The sequence below is a fragment of the Bison bison genome, unplaced genomic scaffold (genome assembly GCF_000754665.1).
Source record: "Bison bison bison isolate TAMUID 2011002044 unplaced genomic scaffold, Bison_UMD1.0 scf7180017864273, whole genome shotgun sequence".
NCBI lineage: Eukaryota > Metazoa > Chordata > Mammalia > Artiodactyla > Bovidae > Bison > Bison bison.
Window position 1 is genome coordinate 894,667 of NW_011494845.1, and position 19,668 is coordinate 914,334.

At 35.5% G+C, this 19,668-nt stretch overlaps 1 protein-coding gene across 2 annotated transcripts in view; it reads right to left on the reverse strand.

Moving 5' to 3' along the window:
* Nucleotides 1–558: 558 nt before the first annotated feature.
* Nucleotides 559–19,668, reverse strand: part of IL7 (interleukin 7) — a 62,558-nt gene continuing 43,448 nt past the window's right edge. The window contains exons 3-6 of one of the 2 annotated variants that reach the window (XM_010848771.1): nucleotides 9,740–9,820; nucleotides 8,573–8,704; nucleotides 4,982–5,035; nucleotides 559–1,616 (exon numbers count right to left, since the gene is read on the reverse strand). In XM_010848771.1, coding sequence (XP_010847073.1) covers nucleotides 1,497–1,616; nucleotides 4,982–5,035; nucleotides 8,573–8,704; nucleotides 9,740–9,820 — 387 coding nt within the window. In that variant the 3' untranslated portion in view covers nucleotides 559–1,496. The remainder of the gene's footprint in view (nucleotides 1,617–4,981; nucleotides 5,036–8,572; nucleotides 8,705–9,739; nucleotides 9,821–19,668) is intronic. The other variant, XM_010848772.1, reaches the window with a different exon arrangement.

The following is a 19,668-nucleotide window of genomic DNA, read 5'->3' on the forward strand; positions in this document are numbered from 1 at the left end:
ACATTGAGGATGGCACCGGAGCACTGTCTGTAGATTAAATAAGTCAGTCAGCTCTGAAGCCGGTGATGATGAGACCACAGTGGCTATTTTAGAACACTTGGCCTGCCTAGAATAGTGCTTTCAATTCTCTTTGTAGGTGAAGGCTATTGGCAAATCTAAGCTTAGAAGGATTTGCCAGTAGTCTTCACTTTTAAGAATGGGAGATGCCTGCCTCATAAGCAGGTTTTCAGGCCCTGACAAAAACAGGCAGTAAAGTAGTGTTCCTATTCTTACTTAGTGTGGGGGTCCCAGTCTCATGTACATTCTTGATGGTTAAGAGATTAAAGATTATATTTCAATGGAAGGGAAAAATCAAATAATGGTGCAGCATTAAAAGTCTTGGGTTTAAAAAATTCTTTTGAAGGACTTCCCTGGTGACCCAGTGGTTTGGACTCTGCACTTCCACTGCAGGGGGCCCAGGTTCAGTCCCACAAGGGGGAACTAAGAGTCCATAAGCCACATGGCATGACCAAAAAAAAAAAAAATCCTGTTGGGATTAATTAAATGAATCTGACAGTGTTAATACATAGGTCATTTATTATCAAAGGAAAAATGTTATCCAAAGTAAGCAATTGTAATACTGTATGAAAATATTTTTATATACAGATATTGTGTCAAAATTAAATATACACATTCCATTAATTAAAAGGCCAACATATATTATTCTCTTAAAAATATACTTCCCAAATTGCAAACTCATGTAGACAAATTTTATTACACATAAATGACAAGAGTAACCCAGTGCTATGGTTTAGCATCCTTAGAGCAGGTGACTTTCTGTTTTGTGAAACTATTCTTTACTTTAATTTTAAAACATCTGTAATATCGTTTATCAAAGGCACTGTATTATACATTCATGTTTAACTACATCTCTTAATATCTTTCAGTTACCTTGGACTCCTTTATGCTACTGCTTCTTTACATGACTCATTCTCATGGGCCTTATCCATATCTCACTGTTAACTCTGAAACATTTCCGGCACAGACGACAACAATTTCCACTCTCATTGCAGTATACTGATGGGCAGTATACATAATGGGCATAAAACTATATATTTTGGTAATAATGACATGTTAATTTTTAACCCTCATAACCTTTATATACTTCACAGAATTTATATATCTTTTATATATCTTCTGAAAATTTTAAACACATTTAAAAAGTATTATTGCAACTAATACCTTACATGGATTGTCTTAAACTGTTCAGAATTAATACCAATTAATATATGTCCTCATACATGTGAAATAGTTTTGTTGATTGCAGGATTTGGTTTCCATTGTTTAGGTCCATCTTCCGGTACTACAGTAAGGATTTCTCAGTTGCTGTAATCTGTTTTAACCAGGATGCGTTCAGTAACTTCCAGGAGGCATTCTGCCCTTGAAAATCACATGAGCGGATAGATTCTTGGAGGACACAAATAAAGCTCAAGGTTTTATATTGCTACTCCATATTTTCAGTGTTCTTTAATGCCCCTCAAAATTTTATTCCAACAAGTTTTTATCTTTTGTAGTAGTATCTTTAGGAAACACAGGTCATTCTGTTTTTTCTGTTCCTTTGAAGATTTATTCTCTTCCTAGAGAAATATAAAAAAAAATTTTTAGTTCACATTTTAGTAAAAATACACATTGAAAAACATTCAATCTTAATTTCCACTATACTAGGTTATACGAACAATTTTGTAATTAAAAAGAATCTTGAGACTTCCCTGGTAGTCCCAGTGGTTAAGACTTTGCCTTCTAGTATAGGGTGTGCAGGTTCAATCCCTGGTTAGGGAGCTAAGATCCTACAAGCCTTGTGGCCAAAAAACCAAAACATAAAAGCATTATTGTAGCTAATTTAAAAAACGGTCCACGTCAAAAGAATCTTTAAAAAAGGAGAACATTGAATGACATTTTTAAAAAATTACGGTTTGTAGCTGCAATCACTGATGTGTAGGATATACAAGGTTGTTACGATTTAAAATTTAGGATTAAAGAGCTGTCAGGTGGCCACCAGTTTTACCAATGCAACATAACTGGACATAAGAGTACTGTTTAAACTTTTGTGAGAAAGATCTGTACATTATTCAACTGAGTTTTTTTTTACAATGGAAAAATATTTTTATGGAAGAAATACTGAAAATATTCAGTTTATTTTGGCAAAGATTAGTAAGGATATATCCTTAATATATATATATATATCCCAATTAAGTTTGTTCCCTAGTTTTCACTAGAGAATGGAAGATGCCTGCCTTATAAGCTAGCTTTCCTACTCTGTCAAAAATCTTCAAGTGGGCTACCTGTACAACCTACAGAAAGTGGAGAAAGAGACACCTCAGATGTAATAGACATAGAAGAGTAGCTCTGCGTATCCTCAGTTATATTTTCATGAGTCCCAGAGATGTGGACTCTGGATGCCTGAGAAGTGAATTACTACAGGGCCATTTCTTCATTTCAATAACAACCGATTATTAGGTTTTCTAGGTCAGGTACTGTGCTCAGTGCTATACATATATATTTCATTTTATCTACTTAGTAACTATAAAATTGATTTCACCTTTCACATTTGAGGAAACTGAGATGCAAAGAGGGTAAGTAATCTGCCATGGTCACATAGTCAAGTAAATGTAATAGATTGGGTCTTGAGCTTGTTTGTCCTATTTTTAGTTTGGTCACATTCAGATTTCTTTCAATTATATATTTAGTAACACTAACACATACTCTTAAAATAATTCATTTAAAAGATTAGTGGACAGATTTTTTTTTTTTTATAGCGGACAGATTTCAAAGGTAAATATGAAGGAGGATTTCTAATATTCTTTGTATTGAGGATCCCAGAACATTTTTTTTTTGAGGCAAGGAATATGACTATTTTGAAAGTCAGAAGACCAAGAAGATGGCTCTGTCAAAAATCTTCACAAGGGCTACCTGTACAACCTACAGGAAGTGGGGAAAGAGACACCTCAGATGTAATAGACATAAAAGAGAGTAGCTCTGCGTATCCTCGGTTATATTTTTGTTAGTCCCTGAGATGTGGACTCTGGATGCCTGAGAAGTGAATTAATGTCTCAGAATTAACTAACATCTCGGGGTTTGGATGCCAGATTCCTTTACAGAACAGAGAGGGAGGGGTGTGAGGAAGTAAAGTAAAAAAGTCATGTGCCAAAACACCTTTAAAACGTATAAACTGAAGTTTATATGACTAGCAGACTTGAAAAACATAGACATGAACATTTCATGACTTTTCTACATAGACCAAGGCTAAACATTGAGTAAAAATACAAATAAACATGATTTTGTCTGTAATTTCAGGAACATGGGTGTTATCTCCTTTTTCTAAACTTTCTCTCCAAATTACCCTAGCCAGAAGCACTCATATATTGATACTATTCAGGTATTCAGCTATTCCACTTCAAGTTGGAATACCTAGGGTTTCCTGAGTCCCAGGGTGTGCAGACTCACTCTGCTTCTCTAAGAGGAGTAAGAGAGTTCCATACTCCTGTCCTGGGCTGGGAAGATCTCCTGGAGAAGGGAATGGCAACCCACTCCAGTATCCTTGCCTGGAAAATTCCATGGGCTTAGGCGCCTAGTAGGGCTACAGTCCATGGGGTCACAAAGAGTCAGACACGACTGATGACTAACACACACAGAGTGGTCAAATAACATAATGGAAATGTGAAAAAAGAATCTATTGCGGTCATGAACCAGGTGTGTGCATTTTTCCATGCCTCATTCTAGTTAATATATCATTGTCACATTTAGTGAAATATTCTTTTTCATTCATAAATATTTTGCATATTGCTATATAATTTTGTGCAACAATCTAATAGAATGTGTGTACATATAGAGTATTCATGTACTATTACACATATTATACAGTATATAGTGTATGGGCTTCCCTGGTGGCTCAGTGGTAAAGAATCTGCCTGCCAATGCAGGAGACCTGAGTTCAGTTCCTGGGTCAAGAAGATCCCCTGCAGATCCCATGGACAGAGGAGACTGGCAGACAACTTAGCAACAAAACAACAACACTAATATATTGTATAATCTATATGAGTAAAAGGGTCCTCATTTTTAATATGTATTTCTTTACTAAGCTAGCTCTTTTTATTTGTATCTTGTTTTCTAGTTTATTTTCTTCTATATAGTTTGGTCATGTCCTTTGCCTATTACCTATTGAGGTTTTAATTTTCTTTTTTAAAAAATCAATGCTCTGACATTTTCCTTAGCTTCTTTAATTTTAAAATAGTGGTTTTTAAAAATGCAGTTTAAAGAGGTCCAATTTCTAAGTGGTATCTCATTTCTCCTTTTACCAATATTATAATGACTATTTTCAAAACCAACCATATAAAAGGAAACAATTCAAAGAGAAACATTCAGAAATTGTTGAGCAAAAAGCTGATAGAAAAGATGTTTGCCTTCACATTGGCCTCTGCCAATTTGCATGGTCTCCAGCCCATGCATGCGCGTGTGCTCAGTTACTCAGTTGTGTCCGACTCTTGCAACCTCAGGGGCTGTGGCCTGCCAGGCTCCTCTGTCATGGGATTCTTCAGGCAAGAACACTAGAGTGGGGCTGCCATGCCCTTTTCCAGGGGATCTTCCTGACCCAGGGATTGAACCCGCGTTTCATATCTCCTGCATTGGCAGGCAGGTTCTTTACCACTAATGTCACCTAAGAAGCCCCCTCATGCCTGTAAACAGTACCAAACTACTAAAATGACATAGAACATGGAATTGGGAAGAGAGGTGCACACTGGCTCCAGCCCACCACCCAAAGGTTACAGAGGGCTGCTTTGGGGAAAGGCCTAGCCTTACAGCCCTTCTGATGTGTTTATTTTGAAAGCTTGTCATGTATGAGGACTTCTGCTTTGTTGTTTCCTAAACAGGGCTGAGGTTTATCAGGATGCTGTAGTTATTTCAAGCTGTTGAAGGCAAACATCTGGAGGGTGCAATAACTTACCAAATTCTTAGTGGGTTGAGCTTCACTCAGGGAAGGTGGTTTTCTTCCTTTACCCTTAAAAACAAAGTCATATTTATAATATTGATTATTAATCCTTTATTACTCCTTCCATTATTATAACTGCTAAATTTCATATTACCTTCAGCTCATCTAATCTACTTGAGAATCTAAATTGTTAGTATGGCAGAATACTAATTTCATTTAGAAATATTATCAAATATCAAGGAAAAGGGAGAAACAAGAAAGGTTAGGTTAGTCCTCCAAATAACCTGGAGTATTTTGCAGATGTGTCCTGCTGCTGCTGCTGCTAAGTCACTTCAGTCGTGTCCGACTCTGTGTGACCCCATAGACGGCAGCCCACCAGGCTCCCCCGTCCCTGGGATTCTCCAGGCAAGAATACTGGAGTGGGTTGCCATTTCCTTCTCCAATGCATGAAAGTGAAAGTGAAAGTGAAGTCACTCAGTCATGTCTAACTCTTAGCGACCCCATGGACTGCAGCCCACCAGGCTCCTCGGTCCATGGGATTTTCCAGGCAAGAGTACTGGAGTGGGGTGCCATTGCCTTCTCCAGCAGATATGTCCAGCACTGTGTTAATTGCTGTGAGATCTGAAAAACAAACATGGAAGGGTATACTAACAGACAAAACTAGAATTTCAGACAAAACTAGAAAACAGACAAAACATGAAAATGATATTGCACTAAGTTGTTAAATCCTAACCGTGAATTTTATTAAACTTTACCCATCAGAAGCAAGATGAAATACACAACAGTAAAAAGCTTGTAGTATGCCTGACTCAAGAAGAAAATTCAATGTGGTTAACCATCTTTAACATCTTGTCTTCTCATTACAAGAAAAAGGTGAATTATATCGGTTAATTTTGTAACCATTTTAATATCAAGATTTAAATTTTCACGTTATTTCTCCCTCTAAAATTAGTTGATTTTGGAACATGGCGATCCATGCAAAGTTCCTCAGGTGAGAGAAAGAATTACAAACATACAGCATACCTATGACCTTTAACCCTTCCTGTTCCAAGAGGTGATATTGCTAGTTTGCTCTGCAGTCTTTTCAGTTAAGCCCTGACTTGAAACTTATACTCAACATAAGGCATTACTAAGCAATTGCATTTGTAAGCAACATGTAGTGAACTTCCTATTCCTGATAAGATAGTACAGTAATACTTCTGTATTTGTAGGGGGATTGGTTCTGGGACGTGGGTGGATACCAAAATCCAAGGACAGATGCTCAAGTTCCTTATATAAAATAGCAATTAATTTGCATATAACCAGGCACATCCTCCTGTAGACTTTAAATTGTCTCCAGATTACTTATAATACCTAATACAGTGTAAATGCTGTGTAAGTAGTTGTAAACACAATGTAGATGTTGCATAAATAGTTGTAAATGTGGCTCAAGTTTTGCTTTTTGGAAGTTTATGGAATTTTTTTTGAATATTTTTGATCCACAGTTGGTTGAATAAGAGAATGCATAACCAATGGATATGATGGGCTGACCGTACTTTTTTTTTATGTCATCCTCCTCATTTTTTTGTTTTTTAAGTATAGAATAATTGCTTTACAGTGTTGTATCAGTTTCTGCCAAACAATGTGAATCAGTCATAATTTTATATATATATATATATATATATATAAATATATCCCCTCCCTCAGAAGCCTCCCTATCCCTTCCCATCCCACCCTTCTAAGTCATCACAGAGTGCCAGACTTGGGCTCCCTGTGTTGTATCGAAGCTTTCCACTAATTACCAGTTTTACACATGATAGTGTGTATATATATATATCAATGCTACTTTCTCAATTAGTCCTTCCCTCTCCTTCTCCCGCTGACTGTACTTTAAATCATTATAAATAAGGATTAAGAGCTGAAATATAAGCGCTTCATGAATCTTAAACTTTGCCTTGAAGGATGTATAGATAGAACACACAAACACACACACAAGTCGCTCAGTCGTGTCCGACTCTTTGCGACCCCATGGATTGTAGTCCACCAGGCTCCTTGGTCCATAGGATTTTCCAGGCATGAATAGTGGAGTGGGTTGCTGTTTCCTTCTCCAGTAGATAGAACAGGAGAGATCAAATGTGTAGAAAACAGAAGAAATTCTATATAAGAAATTAACATGAGTAAGGGGACAAGATTGGAAATAAACTTGATAAAAACACCACCAAAAGGAGGCTGGCTTGCATGAAATAAATAACCATTACAATAAATGAAGTAGTACAACTTATTAAGGTCCAACATGTATTTTCATCACTGTCTGTAGGGCTCAAGGACAGTCTTGCCATTTTACCTTCCGTGGGCAACTACTAGTATTAAATTTTTTTTTTAAACAATTCTTTTTCTATCATAAAAGTGCTAAATTTTTTTTAATATATAAGAAATATTTTGACTTTATACGGCAGCTGGTAAAATTCTTAAAGAGAGAGTAAAGTAATAATAGTAATAATAAAAACTCATTGAAGCTTTTTAGTACTAAGCAGCCTTCCCAGATGGCTCAGTGGTAAAGAATCCACCTGCAATGCAGGGGGTACAGGTTTGATCCCTGGGTCAGGAAGACCCCTTAGAGGAGGAAATGGCAACCCACTCCAGTGTTCTTGACAGGATCATCCCATGGATAGAGGAGCCTGACAGGCAACAGTGCATGGGGTTGCAAAGAGCTGGACATGACTGAGCTTGCATGCATGCATGCTATATGCATTATATCATTTAACACTTAACCTTTTCAGCATCCTATAATGTAGATACTATATTTTTCTCCACTTTGCAGGTGAAGAAATTGTTGTCTTAGTCCCAAGATAATGTCTTCCAAATTTTGTTTTATTGGTTATATTTCATAACTGCTAGTAGAGAAGTAGAAAAAATTAGCCCTGTACTTATCAAAATTATTCAGGCAAAAAAACTGAAAATTGTTGGACATAAATACACTGAAAGTTTATATAAAAATATATTTGTTAAATATTTGATTAATTTTTATAGGTTCTGAGTTCTTACAAATGTGTACATAAATGGATTGAAATTAAGATATTTTAGAAATAAAAATTTACCATCCTCATCCAACTTATCACCCTAGCCTCCTTGAAAGTTACTATGGCAATGTGAAGTGAAAGCTGCTCAGTTGTGTCTGATCTTTGCGACTCAATGAATTATGCAGTCCATGGAATTCTCCAGGCCAGAATACTGGAGTGGGTAGCCTATCCCTTCTCTAGTGGATCTTCCCGGCCCAGGAATTGAACCGGGGTCCCCTGAATTGAAGGCAGATTCTTTACCAACTGAACTATGAGGGAAGCCCATGGCAATATTATTTATTATTTTCTTTCATTTATTTGTTTTCCTTTTTTGTTGCCCTTTTTTATTTTTAGTCCCCTTTTATAAATGATTTCTTTGCCCTAGCCAAAAGAGGAATAGGTATGTTACAAGTTGAAATTTTCCTCTTCTAGAATTGAGTAAATGCATTTTAGTTTTCTTATAAGCACTTAGATTTCTCTGCTAATGCTTATGATCATCAGAGAATAATAGTATCCTATCACAGGAGGAGTTTATATTTTGGTTCAAAGTAAATAGTCCTCAGCTTACCTTGCTGGTGCAGTTCAGCAGTGTTAATGTGCCCTGTGAAACTGTTGATAGGTGAAGCTTGAAATCGTCACTGATATTCATTTTAAGGAATTGCCTCAACTTTCGAGAAGCACGATTCAAAAATGAAGCTTCCTATTATAGAAAAAACATCAGAAGGGCTGTGGTTCAAATAAAATATTAAGAAGTAATAAGCTTTTCTAAAGAGCCTAAAGCCAGAACTGTATTGCTAAATAATGCCCCACCTCCACCCCACTTTTCTTCTATTCCAGTTAATCACATGACTGATGAGCAACTAAACTGAAACTGTTTAGCTTCCAGGTGACAGCCTAAAGTGCCTAGAACTCAGTTTAATGATTATGTGACTTTTTAAATTCTCTTTTCTTTGTTATGTATGATCTTATCACTTATGAGTGAGCACATAACAAGTTTATTCAGTTTTAAACAAGATAACTAAAGGAGAGTGCTTCTGAAAGCAGCAATAAGAAAAGGTATGTGTGATTTTTATTATTATTATCTTTGCCCCTTTGGAGATATGGATGAATAACTGGCAATAATAAAGGGCCTATTTTCCTAAAACAAGTGTTTCAGATGCTTAATGTAAGGAGTTTTTTTTAGGAATTTATGGATACACTCAAATGCCATAAGGTTAACTCAGTTATTGTGAGTTTCAAAAAGACTTGAATAGCACGCTAGTTTCTGAAGAAAGAGATGACACAAACTTTTATTCAAAATTCTGTATATTGTAACATTATACCAAATAGAGGAGGTAATGATTTGAAGATAAGAAAATATTGAAAGAAAAAATTTTTAAATGTGTACAACTAAATTATGCCCATTAATTATGTGTGTGTGTATGCAAGCAATCATTCTGACAAGCATTTCCCTGAATAAATGTTTCAGAACTGAGATGTGTATGTTTGAATTCAGCAGTTCTACTGTTTTCAAGGTGAAAATGAAATGCTAAAATTGAAAGGAATATTTATCAAATAAGCATAGGGCAATTTGTAAAATAAAAGTATAAAAGACCACAGTATAACAATATATCAATGGCAATTGTCAGGTTAGAACCAAAAGACTATGTCAATAATCAATATAATAAACAGATACAAGAAATATAAACTATGATATCAAGCTCAAATGACATAAACTCCAAATAATTATCATTACCTTATTATCATCACATGAATGTTTTTTAAAAAAGTTAGGTTCGTTATTCAGGCAATTGCTATCAAAGTTTATCATGTTGTCCTGTAATAAATAATATAAAATAATATGGTTAAACTGGGGACCTTTCTAGTATGTTGTAATTATAAAAATAACAATGTTATAATATTTGGTATTTATATGTGCATTTTTAGGAAAACATCCTAGCTCAGCTGACTAGGCAGGAAGAATAGTTTTCTATAATTGAAGAATAAACAAATATATACACAAACCCTTAAAAAGAGCTTCCCTAGACTCCATAGTTTAACTCAAGAAATGAGAGAAACTGGTTCTTGGGAGGGGGTAATGAAAGTATGTATTTTAGTAGTTCTACTATATAGGAGTTGTATATGGGAGAAGGGAATGGCAACCCACTCCAGTATTCTTGCCTGGAGGATTCCATGGACAGGGGAGCCTGGCGGGCTGCAGTCCATGGGGTCGAAAGGAGTCTTTCACTATATAGGAAACACTATAAATTTTGAAATCACTAAGTTGAGATTCATTTAAGCAGTTATTTGGTCCAGTTTCCTGACACAAACAGCAACAAAGGGAATTAAGAATGATTTACTTGAGAGAGTAAAGTTGAAATTCATTCTACAGCATTTTAAACAAACCAGTTGGGGATGTTTGAGGTAGAATTTTGCTGTGAAAAAGTGAGATTGAATGTGTGTATTGTCATGTAGGATTGGGAAGGCAGACTGGCACATTCTCATTTTTCTTATCTAAGGAATTTCTTATCTTTTGAAGGTGGGGATTACCTGAATCCAGAATATAGTTGACATATTAGAATTTCCTAAGGATTCAGATTCTTTATGCACAGGATTGGACTAGCTCTGTCCAGCAAACTAGCAATTCCATGATAATCAAAGCTTCTATCAAGGAATCTTAGCCTATGTGTTGTCATCAAAGAAACAGACAAAAAGTGGGGTAATGGCAGGATTTAATCATGGGCTTCTAATCTTCATCTGCCTCTCAGAAAAATATGCATTAGTCTTCTCACCTGTGAAAAGCATAAATAGTCTCTGGCTTTATCCTGAATTTAAATGTATTTATTATCTGTTTTACCTGCAAGAATTATACAGCCTGAACATGTAATCATTCATTTAACCCTTCAGCACTTCCTACAGGTCAGTGTGCAAGGCTCTCTGTCAAGCTTAATGGGAAAACAAAGTTCCATTTTCTTGTGCCATTTGATATAAACGGCAGATGCTGCATCCTTTGACACTTGTACATCATTTCTTATGTTTGTAAAAGTATGCTTATATAAACAAGATTTGTTAGCACCAACCATCCTAGTCATACTGAAAATATCTCAAGTGCAAATAGATACATTTTTCTATAACTATGCTCATGTCACTGCAAATGGTGATTGCAGCCATGAAATTAAAAGATGCTTACTCCTTGGAAGGAAGGTTATGTCCAACCTAGATAGCATATTCAAAAGCAGAGACATTACTATGCCAACAAAGGTCTGTCTAGTCAAGGCTATGGTTTTTCCTGTGGTCAAGTATGGATGTGAGAGTTGGACTGTGAAGAAGACTGAGCACCGAAGAATTGATGCTTTTGAACTGTGGTGTTGGAAAAGACTCTTGAGAGTCCCTTGGTCTAAAAGGAGATCCAACCAGTCCATTCTGAAGGAGATCAGCCCCGGGTGTTCTTTGGAAGGAATGATGGTAAAGCTGAAACTCCACTTTGGCCACCTCATGTGAAGAGTTGACTCATTGGAAAAGACTCTGATGCTGGGAGGGATTGGGGGCAGGAGGAGAAGGGGACGACAGATGATGAGATGGCTGGATGGCATCACTGACTCGATGGACGTGCGTCTGAGTGAACTCCGGGAGTTGGTGATGAACAGGGAGGCCTGGCGTGCTGCGATTCATGGGGTCGCAAAGAGTCAGACACAACTGAGCAACTGAACTGAACTGATGCTCATGTTGCCACTATATTAATACACATTCCTGAAAAGATAGTGGAGAATTAATGTTCTCTAACGTTCTCTCACTTTCTTATTGACTTATATTTAACCTCAAGAAGGACAATAAATCATTCATACATTTCTCTCTGATAAGACATGCATTTTGTTTTTGCCATGTTGTTGTTGTTGTTTAATTGCTAAGTCACCTCCAACTCTTTCACGACCCCATGGACTGTAGCCTGCCAGGGCCCTCTGTCCATGGGATTCTCCAGGCAAGAATACTGGAATGGATTACCTGCCCTTCTCCAGGGGATCTTCCTGACCCAGGGATTGAATCCACATCTCCTGCATTGGTAGGCAGATTCTTTACCACTGAACCACCTGGGAAAGCCTTGTTTTTGCCATGCAATGCCTCAAAAAAAAAAAAAAAAAAAGGATTAAAAAATATGAAACCAATCTGTGTGACATTTTTCAATTTACCAAAAATTATAATATGGAATAGTACCTATTTCTTGGAGCATTTTAATAAATTGCGTGAGACATGAATATTTGAAAAGCCATATTGGTTAAGCCACTGCTCCAGGTATTAAACAAGACTCATTTTTGGCAGATACAGAAAGGTAATGTTGTACCAGGTGATTTGTTTGCCAAATGTGTGCTTCAGTAGATAAAACTGTTACTTAAAAGGTTGACATAAAAGGCTGACTCCTATAGAAGTTGCAATTATAACTGAACAGTTAACTTTAGTTTGCATTTTATGAATAAATTTAACATAAACATAAGTGAGTAACAACTACAGTTGCTTTCTGCAATTGTTTTCATTTAAGCCGTATGAAAAAGATGGTTCAGACTAAGATTTATAGAATCATGGAGTTGGAAAGAAGCTTATACATCCATCTTTTGATTTAGAAAATAGCAGAATTACTTTATCAGTAGTAGTTTATTAAAGGGATCTTGACATATTTGAATAGTCATATTTATTATGAAAATGAAAGGTAAGAGACAATCCAGGATCACCTTGACTCTGAACTCAGTATTCTCCAGTAAAAACATGTTATCTACGTTGTTTCTAAAATACCTAATGTCCTTTCCATTTGTAGAATTACATCTTCTTTCATTGCAGCATAGTTTTCTTCTATCTTGGAAAATTTTCTATTGCATTCATAGCAGTCCCTTCTTCAAAAACACTAACTTCTTACAAAATTGATTTCTATTTCACTTTTTCTTTTATATATTTTCCTTGATTTTTTTCCCCAAGATTCACTTTTGTGTGGTTTTTGCCAACATACCTTTGATGTGCCTGTTCTAATTGGACACTCATGGTCACATGTGCTCTAAGTGAACTACTGTCCATTTACAGCTTATAAATGATTCTCATCAGCAGCTACATAACTGATGGCTCCCTCCTTTCTATTCTTCTATTTTGTAGATATGGGATTAAGGATTGGGGTTTTGACATAGAAAAGAAAGATTTAGTCTTATGGCTTACTACTCTTTGAAAATGAACTTGGTGTCCCTACAGAAATATTCTTCCATTTCTGATTATCACTATTACAACCCACTCATGGTCCAAAATCTTATGACATAAAAAGATTCATTTGGAAGACCCTTTGAAAAGTGAAACTTCTTTTAAATGAAATTTGTAATCTGTATGAAATTTGAAAAGGTCTATATTGTTCTTGGAATCCTATTTCAAATGTTACAGGTTTTACCATTAGTCAGGTAGTTTATCAGATTATAGTAAGAATTGGTAGTTAATTCCTGGCTTAAATGAAAAATCATTCATTTATTCTTCAATCAACTACTTGTTGAACATCTACCATGTACCTTATAGTAACTGGGTATAGAACTATGATCAAGATTACAGATGGTTCCTTCTTTTAAGAAATTTACCTTCTGGTGTTAAAGACAGACATCAATCCAATAACCACAATCAAATCTCAAGTTGATAATTGTTGTAAATAAAAAGTATAAGCTACCATGAAAGCCTATTAAGAATTTTATTTAGGAACTTCAGTGAAGACTTCCCTAAGAAAGGAACACATCACCTGAGATCTGAAGCATGAGTAAACTAGAGAAAAAGAAAATAGAGGAGGTGAAAAGATATAGAAAACAGTATTTATGGCTTCAGGTAAATGAGATGGAACAATGGCAAATATGCTGCTGGATGAAAGAGTAGGAAAGCTAGTATATAGCTGAGAAAGCAAGAGAAATCACTGGTTCCATATGAAACAAAATCTAGAGGATACCAGGTTATGCAGGGACTTAAGAACATGTTAAGGAGCCTTGCCTTGATCCTCAAATTAATAATTAATGGATAAATACTTTTTTGAAGGATCATGTTAATACCCGCATGATAAATGGTTTGGAAGTGTTCAAGAAGGTAATAGGAGGCTATTATAGTCAGTGCTTGAAATAATAGTTTATTGGATTCGGTGGTAGGAAAGAATGTAGTGATAGTTAAATTGACTCGAGAAATATATATAAAGAAAATTAAAACATGATTTGAGAATTAAAGTTAATGGAGACTGACAGACCAGGGATGATTCCTTGGTCTCTGGTGTGTGCAACAGAATATACTGTATTGTCATTCACTGAGATAGGTAGATAGTAGAAGAGATGGTGTGAGTAAAATGTTTGCTTTTAAATAGATCAAGTTGACATTCAGAGATCCAAGAGCATACACAGAGAAGCCAAAAAGTTGGGAAAATAGGGGAATAGATAGTTTTAAGAAGGTGCTGATCCATAATGTACAATGCCAACCAAGAGGTCAAGTAAGTGGTCTTGTGCAAAATCTATGCCCATAAAAAAAGCAAAACGAAATTAGAAAAACAAAACCTAGCCTGCTGTGGTTTTTATGAGTCTAACCTATCTGGGGTAAGAGAAATACTCAATATCAGTCCTTGCTCCATATCCTTTCTCACATAAGTTGGTAGGCACTAAGAAGCACTAGTAGAGTTTACAGTTCAGGAGCACAGACACATCAAAAGACTGAGACTTAATTGACGGACTATAAAATGCTTCCCTTCCCATCTCCCCACTTTAAAGCTGGCTTGAAACTAAACATTAAAAAAATGAAGATCCTGGCATCTGGTCCCATCCTTCATGGCAAATAGATGGGAAAAATTTGGAAACTGGCAGACTATTTTCTTGGGCTCCAAAATCACTAGACATGGTGACTGCAGCCATGAAATTAAAAGATACTTGCTTCTTGAAGAAAAGCTATGACAAACCTAGACAACATATTAAAAAGCAGATATCACCTTGCTGACAAAGGTCCATATATGGTTTTTCCAGTAGTCCTGTATGGATGTGAGAATTGGACCATAAAGAAGGCTGAGCACTGAAGAATTGACGTTTTTGAACTGTGGTTCTAGAGAAGACTTGAGAGTCCCTTGAACCACAAGTAGATCAAATCCTAAAGGAAATCAACCCCTGAATATTAATTGGAAAGACTGATGCTGAGGCTGAAGCTCCAATACTTTGGGCACCTAATACAAAGAGCCGACTCATTGGAAAAGACCCTGATGTTGGGAAAGATTGAGGGCAATATGAGAAGGGGCCAGCCCAGGATGAGATGGTTGGATGGCATAGTTGACTGAATGGACATGAGTTTGAGCAAACTCCGGGAAAAAGTAAAGAACAGGGGAGCCTGGTGTGCTGCAGTCCATGGGGTCACAAAGAGTTGGACACAGCTGAGTGACAGAACAGCAATAACAAAGCAGTTCAGCCATCAATAACCTTACAAAACTAAAGCACCAGGCCCCGATGGGTTTGCTGATTATTTCTATCAAACATATAAGGAGGAAATCATAGCTATTTTCTATATCTTTCAGAAGACAGAAGCAGAGTGAATACTTCTTATTTTGTTCTATGAGACCAGGCTTGCCCTAATACCAAAATCAAATGAAGATAAGACAAGAATAGAAAATCACACATCAATATATCTTATGAAAATAGACGCAAAAATCCTCAACAAAATATAGGAAATTAAATCTGACAATGTATACAATAATTATACACCATAACCAAGTGATATTTACCCATACATGCAAGACAGGTTCAACAGTCAAAAAATCAATGAATGTAATCCATCCCTTTAACAGGGTAAAAAAGAAAAATGATCAAATTATAAATAGCAGGAAAAAACAATTGAAAAACTCAACACCCATTCATTTATAAAAACCTCAGTAAGCAAGGACTAGGGGGAAGCTTCCTTAACTTGATAAAAGAGCATCTACAAAATCCTATTGCTATTAAAAAAAATCCTATTGCTAATATATACTTAATGGTGAGAAACTCAGAACTTTCCTATAACTAGAAACAAGGAAAAGATGTCCCTCTCATCATTGCTGATCAACACTATATCAAAAATCTTAGATGATTTGATAAGGAACAAAAACGAAATAAATGATTTACAAAGTAGGAAGGATGAAATATCACTGTCCTTTTTACTATATGACATCTTAATTTACTTAGACAATCCTAAGGAATCAACAGGAAAAAAAACAAAAACAACAACCCTCCTGGAACTAATAAATGATTATGTGAAGTTGCAGTATACAAAGTAAGACAAAAGTTAATAGTTTTCCTCCATACCAGCAATGAACAAAAGTAATTTGAAGTTAAAAACACAACAGTGTTTACAGTACTTAGGTATAAATCTAATGAAATATATACAAGATCTTTATGAAGAAAACTACACAACTCTGGTGAAAGATCAAAGGAGACTTAAATGGAAAAATCATCCATGTTCATGGATTGGAAGACAACCTTGTCAAGATGTTTGTTATCCCAGCTTGACCTATGGATTTATCATAAACTCAATCTCAGCAAGTTATTATGTGAATATCAACAAACTGATTCTAAAACTTATATGGAGGGGCAAACGATCTAGAATAGCCAACTCGATTTGGAAAGAGAAGATTAAGTCATAGAACTGACTCAAAAACTATAGCAAAAACCTGACTCAAAAACTATAGCAAAAACCTGACTCAAAAACTATAGCAATCAGAATTGTGTGACAGTGGCAAAAGAATAGACAAATAGATCTATTTGCAACACAACAGAGAGCCCAAAATAAACCCACAAACTCAGTCAACTGATCTTTGGTAAAGGAGTAAAGAAAATACAATGGAACAAAGTCCCTTCAAGGGTGCTGGGACTGGATATCCACATGCAAAACAATTTAAACAGACCTTATACTCTTCACAGAATAACTCAAAATGGATCACAGTCCTAAGTCTAAAATACATAACAATAAATTCTAGAAGATAACATAGGGGAAATCTAGGTGATCTTGGGTAAAGCTTTGACTTTTTATATAAAATTCCAAAGGCATGATTCTTGAAGGATATAACTGATAATCTATACTTCACTAAATTTAAAACTTCAAAACACAAACACATACATATATATATATACATATGTATATTTCCCCTGATTGTAATAATTATAGTAGCACTATTCATATCCACATATATGGATAGGTGCGTGATAAAGTATATATTATATATATGTAGTATATAATATATAAAAAATAATATACATGATAGCATCACTATCCATATCCATACCATAATATACTTTTTATATAGTACAAACACATGCACACACAAACACTTATCTTTGAAAACAAAATTGGGGAAATAAACATTTTATAGGGACTTGTTTACAGAGACAAGTGGGGTACCAACAGAAAATTAACATGCTGTCATTTAATGGCTGCATCTGTGATTAGTCTTGCATGCACAGTATCTGATTTCTTAAGAATTTAAATGTTTTAAAATATCATTTAATATCAGCATTCCAGCCAGAGGTTATTTTAGCCAGACAAGGTGAATACCAAGATCGGAGTGTAACATTCTCTTGCCACTTAGGAGCCCATAAGGTGGCCCAGTATACACTGAAACCATAGATTCCTGCCTTAGCTCTATTAAACCACAGACATTTTAAAAACTGAGTCATAACTGACATATAACATTAGGTTTAAGCATTCAATAATTAGATATTTGTGTATACTGCAAAACGATCACCACTATAAGTCTAGTTCAGTAAGTTTAACATCCATCACTGCTGCTGCTAAGTCTCTTCAGTCATGTCCGACTGTGCGACCCCATGGACTGCAGCCTACCAGGCTCCTCCATCCATGGGATTTTCCAGGCAAGAGTGCTGGAGTGGGTTGCCATTGCTTTCTATGAATATCCATCACTACATATAGTTAAAATGTTTTCTCCTATGATGAGAACTCTTGAGATTTCCTCTGTTAGCAATTTTCAAAATATATATACAGTATTAATAACTATAGTCACTATGCTGTAGATTACATTCCCAAGATTGAAGTCTCAGTTTTATGGGATCATTCTGCTTTATACCAGAATGACAGCTTGTTTGCTTAGCTCCCCCTTGCATTCTTAAAAGTCTTCCAGTTTGCGCAATAAAGTTTTTTCTCACCCTACTTGTATTATGGTATTTTGATTTTGGTTGGCATGATATAGCTTTCCGATCTGTTGGCTTTTTAAATTATTTTGAACATAAAAATATTTTTATGTCATCTATATTGCTTACATGTCATTATTCAAACAATACTAAAATGTATAATGAAAAACTTTCCAATTTTTCTCCACTGCCCCCACTAGAATCACCTCCCCAAGATGATTCATATTAGCAGTTTGATAAGAATATTTTTTTAATTACTTTTAATTGGAAGATAACTGTTTTACAATATTATGCTGTTTTCTGCCATATATCAACATGAATAGGCAGCATGAATAGGTATATGTATGTCCCCTCACTCCTGAACCTCTCTCCCACCTCCTACCCCCTCCCACTCATCTAAGTTATCACAGGGCACTGGATTTGAGCCCCCTGTATCACACAGCCAGTTTCCACTGGCTATTGAATTTTACATATGGTAATATATATGTTTCAATGCTTCTTGCTCAAAAAAACTACGCATATGTATAATGCGCATTCAAAATTCACATGTATAAATGATATATAGGGTTTATGAAAGCATGTTCCTCTACCATTTAAAATATAGGATCATAAAATATATATTACTCTTCAACCTGTTCTGTATTATTTTCACTTTATATTATGGTCTTTATAATCATCATTCTAAGTTAAGTATATCTTTTTTAAATAACTGCATAATCTACATTAAGTGTATTCTGAGGTTTATTCAACACTTCTCTCATTGCTGAAAAAAGTCAATATTTGTTCCAACAAACAATGCCACAATAGACATCTTTGTGTATTTGTATGTGTATATTGTAGTTATTTAGTTGCTAAGTTGTATCCAACTCTTTTGCAACCCCATGCACTGCAGCCTGCCAGGCTCCTCTGTCCATGGGATTTTCCAGGCAAGAATACTGGAGTGGGTTGCCATTTCCTTCTCCAGGGGATCTTCCCAACCCAGGATTGAACCTGCATCTCCTGCGTTGGCAGGAAGATTCTTCACCACTAAGCCACTAGGGAAGCCCATATATATAGTACTCCTTTTATATTAATTTTTGCATTTTTATAGAATTAGTTTCCATAATTGAAACTTGCTGAAGGGAATAGTATATCCATTTAGAAATCATTATGTTCAGTACAAATGATTCACACTTCCACCAGCAAATGTGTCCATTTTGTCACATCTTTGCCAGCACCAGATGTCATAAGCCTTTAACCAATCCTGATATGTGAAAATTTGTGCCTCATTATAGCTTAAATTTGCATCTCCATGACTACTAGAGGATGATCATCATTTTATGTTAATTGGCAATTTGTATCTCCTTTTCTATGAACAGCCTCTTCTTAGCCATTTTCTTAAGTTGTTTGTCTTTTAATGATCAGTTTCTACATTTTATATTAGGAATTTTTAAAAACTTTCTCTATGTTTTGTTTCCGGTGCATCTCTTATTAACATACTTTTTATATAATTAGTTTAAAGTTCAGAGATTAAAATAATACAGATATTTATTACTATTTT